At 33.9% G+C, this 16,407-nt stretch overlaps 3 protein-coding genes across 5 annotated transcripts; 2 read left to right on the forward strand and 1 right to left on the reverse strand.

Moving 5' to 3' along the window:
* Positions 1 to 800: 800 nt before the first annotated feature.
* Positions 801 to 5,801, forward strand: LOC114388504 (UDP-glucuronic acid decarboxylase 6). Of its 3 annotated transcripts, XM_028349019.1 has the most exons (15): positions 807 to 1,020; positions 1,160 to 1,228; positions 1,351 to 1,424; positions 1,619 to 1,738; positions 2,544 to 2,630; positions 2,807 to 2,894; positions 3,273 to 3,364; positions 3,705 to 3,769; positions 3,846 to 3,934; positions 4,056 to 4,133; positions 4,251 to 4,344; positions 4,631 to 4,697; positions 4,787 to 4,850; positions 4,961 to 5,001; positions 5,277 to 5,801. In XM_028349019.1, the coding sequence occupies exons 4-15, from the start codon at positions 1,643 to 1,645 to the stop codon at positions 5,460 to 5,462; spliced, it is 1,047 nt and encodes a 348-aa protein (XP_028204820.1). In that variant the 5' UTR covers positions 807 to 1,020; positions 1,160 to 1,228; positions 1,351 to 1,424; positions 1,619 to 1,642; the 3' UTR covers positions 5,463 to 5,801. The 3 variants fall into 3 exon arrangements, with proteins under 3 accessions (XP_028204821.1, XP_028204820.1, XP_028204819.1); XM_028349020.1 differs by having other exon boundaries at positions 801 to 1,196; XM_028349018.1 differs by having other exon boundaries at positions 807 to 1,228.
* Positions 5,802 to 6,611: 810 nt separating this feature from the next.
* Positions 6,612 to 10,733, forward strand: LOC114386423 (ACT domain-containing protein ACR9-like). The gene is made up of 6 exons (XM_028346431.1): positions 6,612 to 7,049; positions 7,147 to 7,365; positions 7,444 to 7,549; positions 8,847 to 9,198; positions 9,841 to 10,125; positions 10,296 to 10,733. Exons 1-6 carry the CDS (start codon positions 6,881 to 6,883, stop codon positions 10,440 to 10,442), a joined length of 1,278 nt encoding a protein of 425 aa, XP_028202232.1. The 5' UTR covers positions 6,612 to 6,880; the 3' UTR covers positions 10,443 to 10,733.
* Positions 10,734 to 14,220: 3,487 nt separating this feature from the next.
* On the reverse strand, positions 14,221 to 15,053 carry LOC114388647 (histone H2A-like). Its single transcript, XM_028349247.1, has 2 exons — positions 14,748 to 15,053; positions 14,221 to 14,637 (listed from the first exon to the last, which is right to left on the reverse strand). Exons 1-2 carry the CDS (start codon positions 14,955 to 14,957, stop codon positions 14,398 to 14,400), a joined length of 450 nt encoding a protein of 149 aa, XP_028205048.1. The 5' UTR covers positions 14,958 to 15,053; the 3' UTR covers positions 14,221 to 14,397.
* Between the last annotated feature and the right edge of the window lie 1,354 nt (positions 15,054 to 16,407).

Below are 16,407 nucleotides of genomic sequence, written 5' to 3' on the forward strand. Positions count from 1 at the left end.
AGTGTGAGATATCATGATAAGCACTTTTAACAAATGAAATTGGAAGTTGAATTTATATAGATGTATTAGAATGTTGACAACTAAAGTATATAATATTTTTTTTTATTCGTGAGAATCCAACGTAATGTCAAGAAGTTATTGTGAGTCTTTTATACTTTTTTAAATTCTACTCATAAAAAAAATAGATACTGTACTTAATGTGTTTGATATATATTCACTTCAATTTGTTTTTTTTTATTGGGTTCACAATATATATTCCAATATAGTATCAGCGTTCAAACAATGTAAGATGTTAGGAAACATGATTTCAGAGAAAGAAAAAGAGAGAAAAATATTACTCAAAGTAAATGTATATTATGATAAGTAAAATTGAGTTACAATGAGGATAAAGAGGCTTTTATATAGCGAAATATAACAACTAATTTCCTATCTCTGATATAACAGTCCATATTCATATTGATCTAAGCAATTCCGAAAAGGATGAAAAAAAAAATAGATAAAAGAAAACTGTGGCTGAAGAAGCACAGGTTCAAGTGAATCTAAAAAATATATATATCCCAACTTATTTTTTATTTTTTCTGAAAATTATAGATTTATGATTAATTATCATTAAACAGTTTAATAGTTTTATAATTAATTACCACACAAAAAAATACTTCTATTTATGATGATAAGAAAATAATTGTATTTCTTTGTTATTTTTTAAAATATTGTATCTATATTTGTATCAAAAGTTACTTAATTATTTTCCAAAAAACGAGGAACCCTCAAGTTCGACAAAACGAGGATCATTGTACCTTATCCTAACTCACTCATCAGCTCACGTTGCAGTGTGGCACTGCACAATGTGCAACCTTGTGCTGAGAGACTAATCCATTCTCATGCACTGCCACTATATTCTATTTTGTCTCTCACTGCACCACTCTTCATTACCTTAATTACTCAGAGAGAGAGAGACATGATATTCTTCAAAATTTACATTTGATATTTTTGTATCATACGATCCATTTGTCCTGTTAGGTAATTAATTATAGTCATAGACACAAAATTCAACGTGGGGTTGGGTTTGGTTGGGTCGGGCTTGGTTTTTCTTTTCTGAATCTTTACTTCAGAATAATAGTTTGGTGTGATTTCCATTACTGTTGTCGTTGCCTCGCAGCTTTCATTATGTCCTTCAACTTTCCGTGACTTTCAAGGTTTCCAAATTGAATTACTATTCTTTTCGGAGGTTAATTTTATCTATTATAAACTTATAAAGTTTTGTTTTTTATTTAATTCCCTTCCAAATTTGAATTTAATGTTTGGTGGAAGAATTTTCAGATTTTGGTTGTCATTTATCTATATAAATAGGTCTATGATCGTGGAGTGGTAAGGCAAGAGTGGTTAGGGTTTTGGGCTGGTGTTTTTGTGAAGCTTGAGATCAGGTTCTTGACTTGCTCTATCCCTTTCTTATTCTTATTGCTTTTAATGTTATTTGTATCTCGTTGCCCTCTCCCTGGCTCCAATTGACCCTTTCATTAAATAGATGTGAAGTCACCTGATTTGGTTGGGGAATTTGATATCCCATTTAAGTTTATTTGATCTGTGCACGACATTGACCACCCCAAAATTTGTGTAGGAATTAATTTCAGTGGTTCAGAGAATGGCAACGGATTCTTCAAATGGTAATGGACATCACCAGACAACAACAAAGCAGCCTCCTTTGCCATCTCCCCTGCGCTTTTCCAAATTTTTTCAGGTGAAGCATTGCATCTTCTTATTTTGATTACCATTTTCCATGCAACATAATTTACGTTGCTTGCTTGATTCCAATTTCATGGTCATTCAGACATTTCAGTTATTTAATGTTATGTTTTTTAGTACAAGTACACCAATGACTGTGACGTAATAGTAGATTTAGAAAATGTTTACTTTGTGGATTGGCCATTCGTCTGCATTGTTATTTTACATAAAGGTAAAGTTAAACATTTTGGTTTTAAGATTTGGATGTCTGTGCTAAATGTGATCATAATAATATTATGAATATCTTCTTGTTGATTACAAATTTTTTCTTAAATTGCACTGCAACTCAGTACCCTTTACTGTTGCTTGGAACACAAACACCAGAAGAAACTTAAATTAATTGAAAATGCTGTCAAATGTGGAGTGATTCTTGTACTCGATTATATATTATAGTTTGACCACAAGCACTCATCTAAATGTTGACAACAAACCCAATGTTTTATACTGTGAATCTTCTAATAAGATACAAGGGGAGAGGATCAACAAAAGGTTGAAATTTACTGTTTTAAATTTAATTATTTATCTATTATACTGATCTGTTAAACTGTAAAAGGTTTTTCCTGTATTTCTATTCTTTTGCATAGTGCTACCTTTGGTTCTGCATTATGTGTATGAGAACATCTGTGTGTCTTACATCCATTGGTCAAAATTTGTTTAGTTGTTTGTGAATGTGGCTTTTGCAGAAGCAACTATTTTGCATGAGCCTCTTTTTTCTTGTCTTGATGCCTTGTTTACCAGTATTCTTTCATTCTTGATAATAGTCCAACATGAGAATCTTGGTTACTGGAGGAGCTGGATTCATTGGGTCTCACTTAGTTGACAGATTGATGGAAAATGAAAAAAATGAGGTAAGAGGGTTATCTATTTGCTCATAATGTTATATTTCTGATGTTCACTCATGATTTTACTGACTTTATACAGATGGCATAACTTGCTATCATCCTATATGTGATAAATAAGATACAGCATATAGAACTAAGTTTGATTTGATAAAAGTTCTGCCACAAAATCTTTGTTTAATCAGGTCATTGTTGCTGACAACTACTTCACTGGATCCAAGGATAACCTCAAAAAGTGGATTGGTCATCCAAGATTTGAGCTTATCCGTCATGGTATAGTCTTTCATCTTTGTTTACTGTCAACTATCAACTATCAATGCCATTAAAATTGTCACATGTTAGATGCACTAAAGTTTTTTATTGATTTATCTTTTTCTCATTGGGCTGCATATATTTGAGCTTTTAAACTTAGTTTGTCAACTGGTTTCTGTTAACTTATGGCATGCAATCAGCATAAGATTCAACATTGTTACACCATGAATTAAAGCATTCGTTATTTCAACTTTTTTTTAAAATAACCACAATTAAATTAGCCATCTGATGTAGGAACAGTAATGATGATGCTGTATTGTGTACATAATGTACTATGCTCAGCTTCACTTTAAATCTGTTTGTAAACCAATGATGCTGATTCTCATTATCACTTTTTAGATGTCACGGAGCCTTTATTGATCGAGGTTGATCAGATCTACCATCTTGCATGCCCTGCCTCTCCTATTTTCTACAAATACAATCCAGTAAAGGTATAGTTTGAGAGTCTGCTTTTGTATATCTAATAATTGGCCTTTCAATTGAAAATCATACTTATTGATGTCAACTGTTGAAGAAATTGCATTCTACTTCATTGCACACTCACTGATATGGTTATCTTTTCTTGGGAAAAAAATTGGGTGGTGGAGGGGGATTATACTGAGCCCCTTCTCTTGTCTGTCCCCTTTCCTGTAAAGTAGTTTCATTCCCCTGCTTATTGTTACATTCTTTCCATAGTTATGTCTAGCTACTGCTAGTATCATTGGTCAATAAGTTCATGTTTATCTGACCCTGAAAGACTATCTAATTTATAATGAAACAATTACTTTACAGACAATAAAGACAAATGTGATTGGCACACTGAACATGCTTGGGCTCGCTAAGCGAGTAGGAGCAAGGTTGGGATATTTTCTTAAACAATAATTTCAACTGCTGCCATTAGTTGGTCTTAATTAGTTTGAATTTTATTGGCAGGATTCTGCTTACATCAACTTCAGAGGTATATGGGGATCCTCTTGTGCATCCCCAACCTGAAAGTTATTGGGGCAATGTTAACCCTATTGGTAGATTCCTTCATTTCATTCTCAACTTGCTAAAGCGCTTATAATAAGGAACTATTTCTGTATCTTTTTATACATATTAATAAAGATGTAGACTGAGGACTTAAATATATGATAATATCAGGAGTTCGTAGTTGCTATGATGAGGGGAAACGGGTGGCTGAGACATTGATGTTTGATTACCATAGGCAGCATGGAATTGGTAATTTATTGTCTTTTTTTCCTTATAATTTCTTCTCGTTTTGTTTAAGGCATATCCAATAGAGATTTTTCTTTGTTTTTTAACTCCTTGAGGTGTTTATATATCCTTTCAACATAGAAATACGCATTGCAAGAATCTTTAACACATATGGACCACGCATGAATATTGATGATGGGCGTGTTGTCAGCAACTTCATTGCTCAAGCACTGCGGTAATTACTTTACTGTTATCTGGTTTAAATGCATGCTATAATGTTGTTACTTCTGCATGTCTTTTTTATATATATTCTGATGGTTTTGGTTGTCAGAAGGATCCCTTTAACAGGTGCATGATTTGTTCAATGATCATGCTTGCTTGCTACTTGCTAGATCAATTATTGATTTAATTATTTTAAAATTTCAATACTTTAATTTTGGTGACTGGCTATGTTTTCTATTTATGTCTTATCCCTAATTTTATATTGATTCCTACCCTTCTCACATAATGGTCCATTATAGGGGGGAACCATTGACAGTCCAATGTCCGGGAACACAAACTCGAAGTTTCTGTTATGTCTCTGACCTGGTAAATGTCCCATAATCTATGTATCTTTAAATTACTACCTGAATAGCTGAATGTGATTATGAATTTATGATATTTATGAGATGTCTTAGGTTGATGGCCTTATCCGTCTCATGGAAGGATCAAACACCGGACCAATCAACCTTGGAAACCCAGGTTATATTTCTTCTGCAAGGCCTGTCTTTGAGTGTCATATTTCTTTAGCTGGGAAAGTATCTTTACTTTCTCTTCCCTCGGTTACTTACTTGTGTATCTTTAAATTTCAGGTGAATTTACAATGACTGAACTTGCTGAGACAGTTAAAGAGGTCAGTTTTAAGCATTTTTTTCTTTATTAGTACCACTCACTTCTCCTATTTTGGTTTACATGTGCATGTTTTCCTTTTAAGTTAAGCTGTGAATAGTAAAATGTGACTTGGAATTCTTGGTTACCCATCCTATGAATTCATTGAGCTGATTTTCTTAAGGTGGATTGCATGTTCATTGTACCAGATCAATACATTTCACCCATATTTATGTGCAAAGTGTGAAAGAAAATTTTGGCAAGAAGTTTTTATTTGATGCTTTGTGGGTGGTTTTTCAGCTTATTAATCCAGGTGTGGAGATCAAGATGGTGGAGAACACTCCTGATGACCCACGACAAAGAAAACCAGACATCACAAAAGCAAAGGAATTGTTGGGCTGGGAGCCAAAGGTCAAGTTGCGTGATGGTCTTCCTCGTATGGAAGAGGATTTCCGTCTGAGGCTTGGAGTTGGCAAAAAGAATTAACTTGTTTTTCGCTCCTTTGGTGACATGTTAAAGTAGAATAATAAGTGAGATGGGTCTGGCCCGTTTTCAAAATTTTCGTCATTATAGTTATTGTTACGATTATGATACTGAGAAAGTTGGGGGGCCTGAAATTTGGCATCTACAGCTATCAGATTGCTATATTTGTTGTTTTGTTTAGCAAAAGACTGCAGCATGTCACTACAAATTTTGCTGTTTGTAAGACGATTGAATTGAAATTCTTTCCTTTATTCTGGTTATCTTTTCAACTTTCCTTTGTTAAGTGTCTTTGAGAACTGAGCTTGAGGAATTTTAATTACATAGTCCGGAATCATCATGCCATTTACTCTGATGCAAGGTGTACACACAAGTGATGATGTGAAATTGATTCACAATATCTAGTAGAATTTTGTTTTGAATTGTATAATTCAGCTTGTCTGGAGCTAGAACTAATCTGTAGTTAGTTTTACATGATTATTTTCTGCAGTCTCAAGAGTTATGAGAATAGCAAGAAAATTCGAAGGAGTGTGTCATGAGAAAAAAAATAGAATTTATGATGCGTGAATACTGAATAACACTGCAGCGCACGCTGAAGTTTGATAAAACAAACGGTCTAACTTAACTTCTTTTCTATAAAACTTTCCATGTCCTTCATCCTGTTTCTAACAAACAAGGTCCTGCTTAGTTTACACAATGCTGGCTAAGTTAATAACAAGTAGCAGCAATCTTATGATCTATATTAAACGTGTCTATATTAATTCATAAATCGAATGACATTCAATCACTTGAGTGAATTAAATATATTTCTTTTTAAAACTTAATTAGAATATAATTGTATAAATATTTTTTTGTGTTACTATTATTTAATCACAAATCATCTGTTAAATTTTTTTAAAAGAAAAAAAATATTAAAATTGATACATAAATAAATAAATAAACATAAAGATCGATAATTAGATTTTAAATATGTGGTTTTAAGTTTAATTTATGAAAATATAATGAGTCAAACGAATTTTATCTTAACAGTTTCCATTTATTAATTACGTGTGGAAAAGCAAAGTGTAGAAATCCAGGTCCCTCCAGAATTTACTTAGGTGACATCAACCTAACGTGATAAGTAAATCGGTACCAAACATGGAAACACATTAGTTAGACGAGAAGAAAAGAAAAAGGTTAACCATAACAACAACTAACCAGTAAGTAACCACAAATATGCCGCCACGTCCAAATGCAGTGCCTTCTACAATCACCATTCACCATTCACCATTCAGTTGCAACTTGCAACCATAACCATGACAGTACAAACAAGAGTGTTCTCATGTCATGATAATAGATTTCTCTCTTCAACTTGGCATGCTCCCAAACCTTAACCAAACATCGTTTGACCTGCCAACTGTTACGTACAGTTTTAGCTGCCTCCTATGATGGGAGGAGTGTCTGGCGGCGGCGACGACGACGTCGTTCAAATCCAGCAACCGAACAAGCCCGGCGACCCTTTCATCATCACCGTCAATTGCCCCGACAAGACAGGCCTCGCTTGTGATATCTGCAGAATCATTCTCGATTTCGGTCTCTGCATCGCCAAAGGAGGTCTCACGCTTTCTCCACTTTCATTGAATTCTTCGTTTCAGATCCTCTTCCGTTGTTTTCTTAATTTAATGGACCCTCTTTTGAATATATCATTCAGATGTTTCAACCGATGGCGTGTGGTGTTACATTGTGTTGTGGGTTATTCCATACTCCGTGTTGCTTCCTATGAGCTGTTCTTATCTGATTCTCAAAGAACGACTTCAGAAAATTTGTCCGCCTTGTTTAGCCTCCTTTTACGTCATTCAGCAACCTTCGAGATCTTCTCCTGTCTATCTGTTGAAATTCTGTTGCCTTGACCGGAAGGGCTTGTTACACGGTAATGGAAATTTCTTTCACTTGATATTCTGTGTGGTATGATTTTTCTGATTGTCTTCTTGTTGATACTGTGTTGTAGATGTAACGAAAGTGCTCTCGGAGCTTGAACTTACCATTCAAAAGGTGAAAGTGACCACGACCCCCGATGGCAGAGTCTTGGACCTCTTTTTCGTAACAGATAACAAGTGAGTGAAGAGTTTGATTTGATTTTTTCATAAGCAAATGTTAGTTTGTTAGCAATGGGATCGAACCCGCGACCTTTTCCCTCTTCCCTTCTCTTTTAACCATCAAACTCACCTTATATTTCGGAATAGTTTGATTTGTAAAATGCAGAATGTGAAGTTTTTCTAAATGTCTCGGTGGAATATGTTGTTAATCATGATGGAATCTATATACATGCAGTAATGTTTTAAGTTTTAATATTTTGTTGTTTTAATTCAATTAACTCATTTGCAACCACCGGAACGTTAGGTCTAGCTGAAGGGGTTAGTCAACCACAATGTTCTGAATCTCAATGAATCATAATTCAAATCCCTAATGAGAGTGGTGCTTACATTTAGTATCCAATTATATCTCAAATAGGATTATCTCCCTAGCAACTCAGGTGCAAATTAGAGTTAGTTTGTCACATACCTTTGTGTTGACTTCCCTAATAATAGTTCTATGCATTTACCTCTATGTCATAAGCCTTTTGCCCCAACTTTCTATTGATTCCAAATAGTTCTACCTATTTTTATTTTTTTTTACTTGTTTTAATGGTGATAGAAATCCTGCCTAGGGTAGCTTTGCTATTCTTAGCCGGTCCCAAGCCCGGATAAAAGGAGAGGGTTGTGTTAGGCTTTCGACAGCCAACGTTAAACTTTGTCGAATCTCTATGACATGGATCAATTACGTAATAATGTGAATGCTAGGTCGTTGCCCGGAAGCAACGCGCTGTATGGCTCGAGTACAGTATCAAAAGATAGAAGTATGGTACTTGATAGAACATTATGGCGGAAGTTGATCCATGTAGCCGACCCCACCTAGTGGGATAAGGCGTTGTTGTTGTTGTTGTTGTTGTTGTTTTAATGGTGATAGAAGCTTATCTGCTTGGCCAAAACGGTAAGTTTCAACCTTTTAAGATACGGGTGATTGTATCATCTGACAAATTAATGTCTTATCCTTCTGTTTCCATCATGCTGGTTTCCCATATGGCTTACTGTGTGCTGCATCTTACTACCAATCAAGGGAGAAAGGGATGAAAATGGCAGGAGGAGAGAGAACAGAGAGAAAGAAATGAAGTATTTATATTTCTCTTTATAAATCCTAAAACTCTAATAAATGATATTGCAAGGGTGCGGTTCTTCTTGTATGGCTGATCAAAGTTATTAGCAATATTTTGGTTATGTCTAACATCTTAATGCAGTTTATCAACTGCCAGTTATATTTTGAGTGCATACTGTTGCTTATAAGTAATCATCACTTGCTTCAATTTTCCTTTAGGGAACTTTTACACACAAGAAATCGACAGGATGAGACATGTGAAAGATTGAATGCTGTTCTGCGAGACTCGTGTATCAGCTGTGAACTTCAATTGGCAGGTCCAGAATATGAGTATAATCAGGGTATCTCTTCTCTGTCTCCTGCATTAGCTGAGGAGCTATTTCGATGTGAGTTATCAGATAACGAAGTTCGTGCTCAAGCTCTTAGCCCTGATATGACAAAGTTGAAGAAAACCAATGTAACAATGGACAATTCCTTAAGCCCAGCTCACACGCTAGTTCAAATACGATGTGCTGATCACAAGGGTCTTCTTTATGACATTATGAGAACTTTGAAGGACTTGAATATGAAGGTATTATTTTCTCTACGAAAATTATTTGTAGCACAGCATCCTTTGCTAGCTCCTCACTTTCCTAGCTTACTCCAAGCTCAATGTCCTTGTTTATGAAGGATATTTGATGTTTTCATTTGGTCAAGTTTTGATAGATGGTAGCTGTCAGCATAGGGTAAAATGTGTCACTTCTGTTAGTAATTTTATTGGAGTTCAAAATTAGCATGCTGCTCATACAATTAAACAATCAATATCATTTTCCCTTTTTACCCAGTACTTGCAAAAAGAAACAGTTTAACTGAACAAAGCTGACAGATTTTATCACAATTGACTGTTCTGCAATCTCAATTTTATTATTCAGTCAGCTCCTAGCAAGAAAAACTACAATTATGCATCCAATTTCGAAAATCAGTGGGTTGATTTCCTTCTTTATCAGTTTTGTTTACAAGTGGGCATTTTAGTTGTTTTTAGGAGCCATTATTTTGATTGAGGTGGTTTGATGGTGTAAACTTCTGAAGTAGCTTTCATATATCACCAATCATTCATCTAATCATGGATAAAATTTATTTGTGTGAAAAATTGAAATTATGTTAATTTCTGTTTGTGCTGGCAACTATATAGCATTCTAGCAGTTTGCTGACACTTCTGAACTTTTCTTCTTAGATTTCATACGGCCGATTTTCACCCAATTCGATGGGGTATCGTGATTTAGATATATTTATTCAGCAGAAAGATGGGAAAAAGATTTTGGATCCGGAGAAGCAGAGTGCACTCTGCTCTCGTTTGAAACAAGAAATGCTTCATCCATTGCGAGTAATCATTGCAAACCGAGGACCAGATACTGAACTGTTGGTCGCTAATCCAGTTGAGCTATCTGGAATGGGAAGACCTCGAGTTTTTTATGATGTCACATTTGCTCTCAAAACAGTTGGAATTTGTGTTTTCTCGGTAAGAAAATTTCAGAAATGTGATACCAAATCTTTAATATCTTTGGTTGCTATAAAAATATAACTGCATTTCAAAATAAGCATTGATATATACTGCTGTCATTTAGATAATAAAACATTATGCTTATAAAAAAAATCAAATCTAATTACTTAATTCCGTTTTTGTTATAGGCTGAAGTAGGACGGCATTCAACTTCAGAGCGTGAATGGGAGGTGTACAGATTTCTCTTGGATGAGAACTGTGAGTTTCAATTAACAGGTGTTGCTGCTAGAAATAAGATTGTAAATAGGGTTCGAAGAACCTTAATGGGTTGGTAAGTAGTAGTATATTTTAAGACAATAATATGTATTATGTAGCATCCACCATCTGGTGTTGCAATGTGTGCCATGTACCATTGAGTGTCTTCTGATTATTTTTTATATGTTGATGATCAATTGTTGTTCGCTTTGTAATTCAGCTAGCCTGTATTTGATCTTCTTGGTGTTCTTTGCATTACAATTATCATAAAACCCGGTTTAAGGGTTTTAAGAAAATAAGAAGATTGCCACATTGTAAAATACAGACAGCCAAAGGGATGAATCGAGATGGTTCAAATTTTGTGTTGCTTAGTGCTTACTATGAATAATTTGAGGTTGAGCCATGAAGGATTTTGTTTTTCTAAACATCAGGCATTTTTCATTGAGAACCTTTAACCCTCCATTTGGATTGAAGGAAAGAAAATGAAAGAGTAAAGAAAATTTTAAAATTTGAATTGAGTGGAAAGAAAATTTAAAACTTTTGTTTCTAGTAATCAATTTTTTTCTCCATTTTTTTTTTCTCATTCTCTCCAACCAAACAGAAGAAAATACATCGTTATAATTTGTGTTTTCTTTCATTCCTATTTTCTTTCCTTCAATCCAAATATACCATTAAAGAAGATTGTATAACGACATAGGATTGAATGCATGTACAAGCTGTTATCTTGGGGTATAAAATCTTATTTTTTCTTCAGGGTCTGACTCTGACACATGACTTCTGTCTTCAGGCATTGCATAGATGGCAAAAGTTTGCACATCTGTAACTTGAAAACAGAAAGCGAAGATGCATCTCACATATGTAATCCCCCTTTCGGATTAGTTTGTTGTGAATTTAACAGTCATACACAATAAATGTAATTTACACGGTTAATTAATTTTAAAAATTCTTGTGACTTCTAAAATACTCCAGTAATTATTACCATAAAAATGAATAAACTTAACACAGATTACAATTTGTGATCATTATTTTACACCAGATAATAGTGTTATAATATATTGGTTTTTTGGCGCAAGGAACAGCTAATAAATTCATTTTTCTTAAATACAGTCAATAAAACTTGACCCGCATTCGACTTTTACAGTACAGTAGTATATTTCTATGGTAAAATGAAATTTCTTTTTTTTTTTTTCTAGATCCCGTATATCTTCTACTAATCCAAGTTTAAACCTAAGATGTCTGATTAAATAGGAATAGTTTCACAACCGTTAATTCACGTACTTGGTACTTGATGTACTTGATGGTAAATGAAATCTCTTTAAAGCAACCAAACTCAGGTTGTTACGGCAAATTATACTAGATCAATATACCAAGCTGCCAATGATTCCAAATAACAGCCAATAGGCCTAAAGAGCAATTAACAGCATGCAAAATTTTCTTTTTCATCTGCAACCACAAGTTCCAAACTGCAGCAACATCGGAGTTTTTCGAGCTTCACAATCCAGAGGAAGAAGATTGACATTTTCCAGTGTAAGTCCTGCTGCCAATGAACTTTGCAACCCCTCCCATGTAAATTATGGGAAACATAAATTATCAGTATACAGCCTCCTTACATCCAATCATCCTCCATGTATATGCTAACACAAATTCTTATTGAATAGTCCTCTCCAATCAAAGTCAAACATACACAGGGCAATGCTAAGGAATCACTTTGCTTCCAATTCCAAATTTGCGATAGCTAAATTGAAAGTAAAAATAATGCAATTTACCCCCAAAAACATACTTTAAAATAATTCCAAATATGAAGACTGAAAAGTGCTTGCTACAAAGAAATACTGTAATCATAAAACATGAATTAATTAAGGTTAAAAAGAAACCCTTAACGCATCATGACAAGGCAGATTAAAATCCAACAAAGCTTCACACCACCAAAAATCAGATCAAAGATAATCATGCGCACAAATGTGTTATAGTGCATTTGGTTTTCTTTTAGAAACCTCCTAACATTCGTTCAACAAAAAAATTACACATTCTTGCTTCTCATTATTATGCTTTGAAAAGTGAAAATTTCTTGTTTGTGTCAGTTTGCGTCAGTGCAAACCAATTACCAAACACTTAATATTTTTGAAAATGCAAGTCAAATTTGTATCTATTTATATATTGTGCATTACTATCTTCTTTTAACATCTTGTATTTTTGTAAATGTCATTAAACATTTTAAATGATGATCCTTTGAAGAAAAAAATCACATGTCTTTTGAGAACTCTATTTGCATTTCCTTACTTGGTTCAATGGAAATGTGATCAAAGAGGAATTGATTTCATGCCTTTTCAGAACTCTATTTGAATTTCCTTACTTGGTTTAGTGGAGACGAGAGTAAAGAGAAATTTATAAGGAATGGCAAGAAAAATAATTATTCTTGTTTAATTCACAATGTTGTAACCGAACATTATAAAATTCATTTTTCCTCTCCCTCCAAATTATCTCAATATTGAATAGAAACTAAAATTGAGTGAGAGAAGATTTTATTCCATCATTTTCCTCCTAAAAATTGAATTAAACAACAAAAAAAGTTATTTCAAATACCTTCCCTCCTCTTATTTCCCTCCAACTCCAACATGTTGAAGATTCCAAGGTTTTGGAATTTATCTTTAACTCTTGATGATATCACATTCATCTAAAAAAAATAGAGATTACATTTTCAAGAGTTCTTAAAAATATCAAAATTAATTAACATTCATTTATTATTATTGGGAAATCTCTCCACTATATAAATAGGGGCTTAGGAGAAATTGTGATAAGCACACAAGTGAGATTCCTCAAAAGTGATGTAGTAAGATAAAAAAATTTTAATCCTCTTCAAGAAAAAAGAGTTATATATTTTCACTATACTTGTTAAGTGTGTTTGAAAAATTATAAATTATCTTATTGGATAAGATTGACATCACTGTAACTCTACTTCATAGCGGAAATATTTTTCTATAGTTGATTCGATAATTTTTCTCTTTCAAAGAGAGTTTTCACATAAAAATTTCTTACTAATATAATTATTCTTCTCTTACTCTCTTAATTTATTTTTTTTATTGGCCAACATATGTTAAAAAAATAATAACTTATTTAAAAAGTCAAAATAAAAAAACAAATCTTAGGGAACATAAATATATAAAATACAAAGAAATTTGGATAATTTCTGACAAATTTTTACGGGGTATTTGTGATAAATTTTGCATTTATTCTTGAAAGGAAAATTTATTCTAAGGTCATAGACTTGAATTTACACAAGCTTCCCTAGCATGTGCTGTTTTCAATTTCTCATGATAAGTAAACAGGATTGAAGGCATTTTACCTATATAAGTGTTGTATATCGGAAAAAAAATCTAATAATTTTATTAAATCCATTTAATTTATGTAATAACATAGTTGTAAAGACATGTCTGTTAACACCATTACTACGACCATCACTTTCCACAGCGTTGACAAAAAATTCCAGGTTCCGAAGAAGAAGATAAACAAACTCCAGTCAACACCTACTTCGTCATTGTCAGGTCTCAACATAAACAGATGTCATTCATCAATCTGAAAACGCATTTATTAACCTTTGAAATTTCAAAACTACTATACATTTACCAAACCTGACATTGGACAGATTTATAGGTATCCAAATGAATACCAACAAAACGACATCGGCCAAAACGGACATTGTTTAATTCAAATAAAGTTACAGTCTACACCAAGCCCATAGGAACTCAGCACGAAACTACTTAAAGTTCAGTTTATTCACCGCTTCTAAACAAATTACTTCACTTCAATGCAACTGAATCAACATCTCATAATAAAAACAAAAAGGAGGTAGAGAGAATGTTGATTGAAAACAAGGGGGTTTCCACTTTTCATTAACGAAGCAAACTCACTCCTACAAGCAACAAATTGGGACAAGAATTACAGTGTTTTCGAAACACATAAAATATCCTGTTACACCAAAAGCACCTAAACACCGATATACAACACTAAATTAAATATGGAAAATAAAAAAGTAATCTAAGCTTTCTTAGGAGATTTGGTAGCCTTGGATGGAGATTTAGGTTCCTTGGAAGCCCTCTCAGTCTTCTTAGGCAACAAAACAGGGTTGATGTTTGGAAGCACGCCACCATGTGCAATTGTCACTCCAGCAAGCAATTTCCCCAACTCTTCATCGTTCCTCACTGCCAAAAGCACGTGTCTTGGAATAATCCTGTTCTTCTTGTTGTCACGTGCGGCATTCCCAGCCAACTCAAGCACCTTCACAATACATATCCACATTTCAATTTCGCAACACAAAAATTAACCGTAATCAATCAACATTAAGAGAAGCAAATTAATTTAATTGATGTAGTGTTATGTCACGTTACCTCGGCAGCTAGGTATTCGAGAACTGCAGCCAAGTATACGGGAGCACCGGTACCGACACGCTGAGCGTACCTTCCTTTCTTCAAATAACGGCCAATTCTTCCGACGGGGAATTGGAGACCGGCTTTGACGGACCTTGAAACCGGCTTCTTCTTTGGGCCGCCGCCCTTTCTACCTCCGGCGCCCTTCTTGATCTTTCCGCCAGCGTCCATTTCGGAACCCTAGAATTTAGCAGCGGTTGAAGGAGGTGAGGAAATGGGGAATGAGAGAGGTTAAGCGTTGTTGCGAGAAATGGATGAGAGAAGAATTTGGCGTTGGCACCGTTTTATAGATAGAGCTTTCCACGCTGCTGTTGTCATTACAGCGATCCGGCTTTGAGACATACGTGGACGGTTGGATTAGATCCTATCTACGGCTCCCGATTCGCTACATGGCGATCCGTGTGCTTTCATATTAACCAATGGAGTGCTGCTTTGTCACGCACTCTTCTTTTTCCATTTGTGCACTTTCAATTTTTAAATGTGTTCTTTAATGGAAATTAATTAATAGTAACTAAAAAGTCTTTTTTTAACATTACGCACATACTTCTTAATTTAAGTAAAGTTTAACAATATGCATTAATAAATAAATAAGGTTTGGTTAAAAATGTAAGAATAGAAAATATTGTTGAATAGAAAATATTTACATTATTTTGTTTTTCTTTTTCAATAAAAGAAATTAAATCTTGTATCGTCAATAATAAGTTTAATAATTGATGTTGATTAACTAAGAATATTACTATGAGTTGAATAAGAAAATAAGTTATGCTCGTCAAATATTTATTTGAAAACATTAAATTTATTAACTCTAAACTTGTCTAAATGAAAAGCTTTACTATTAACAACTTGGATTGAATAAATTTAAAAAATAGTATTTGGGAAACAGAACACATTGGGAGCAAAATCAAACCCATGAAAAAACAAATTATTTGAACCTGCAGTTTTTAAAATCATATATATTCCTCATAAAATTTAATGAGGGCATCAATGGAAGTTCTCATATAAATTAGTTTTGTTTTGGATGCAAACAAGTTTTACCACAAAATGCAATTGTTTAGATAAAATTATACTACTACACCATATATTCTTCAAAAACCAAGGAACTAATTATGGGTTGTTGTAGGATTGAACTACAAAGCTGAATCAGATTCTATAGCCAAAGATTCATCAAGCCTCCTCTATTAAAAGCTATCTCAATAGCCAAGATGGTACCCATTAGCTTTGCAAAAAAGGAATTATTTATACCCAAATTTCGAGAATAACAACCAACACAGTTAGCTGAATGATCCCTGAAGATGTTGTCACAATCCGCTAAGCAAGGAAAGCCATTAGTCGAGCTGTCAGAGTTGTACTTAACCCATCCATGTAAAAGGGGTTCCAAGTGACTAGAGAAATGTGATCTGCTCTCCTAGGATGATCAATAATACCAAGTTGCTTCCTGATGACAAACTCCTGGATAAAAGAGTTCATACTAGCTGAATAAGCACTGCTTGTAATTTTAATTTTCCCAATTATCAACGCAATAACTCACTCGAAGGAGATGGCTTTGTTATTGAGGCACTTGTTGTTTCTACAGTGCCATATCGTCCAAACATAAAAAGTAGTCATTGCCAATGCGATGTCT

This window comes from Glycine soja, chromosome 15, assembly GCF_004193775.1.
Source record: "Glycine soja cultivar W05 chromosome 15, ASM419377v2, whole genome shotgun sequence".
Lineage (NCBI taxonomy): Eukaryota > Viridiplantae > Streptophyta > Magnoliopsida > Fabales > Fabaceae > Glycine > Glycine soja.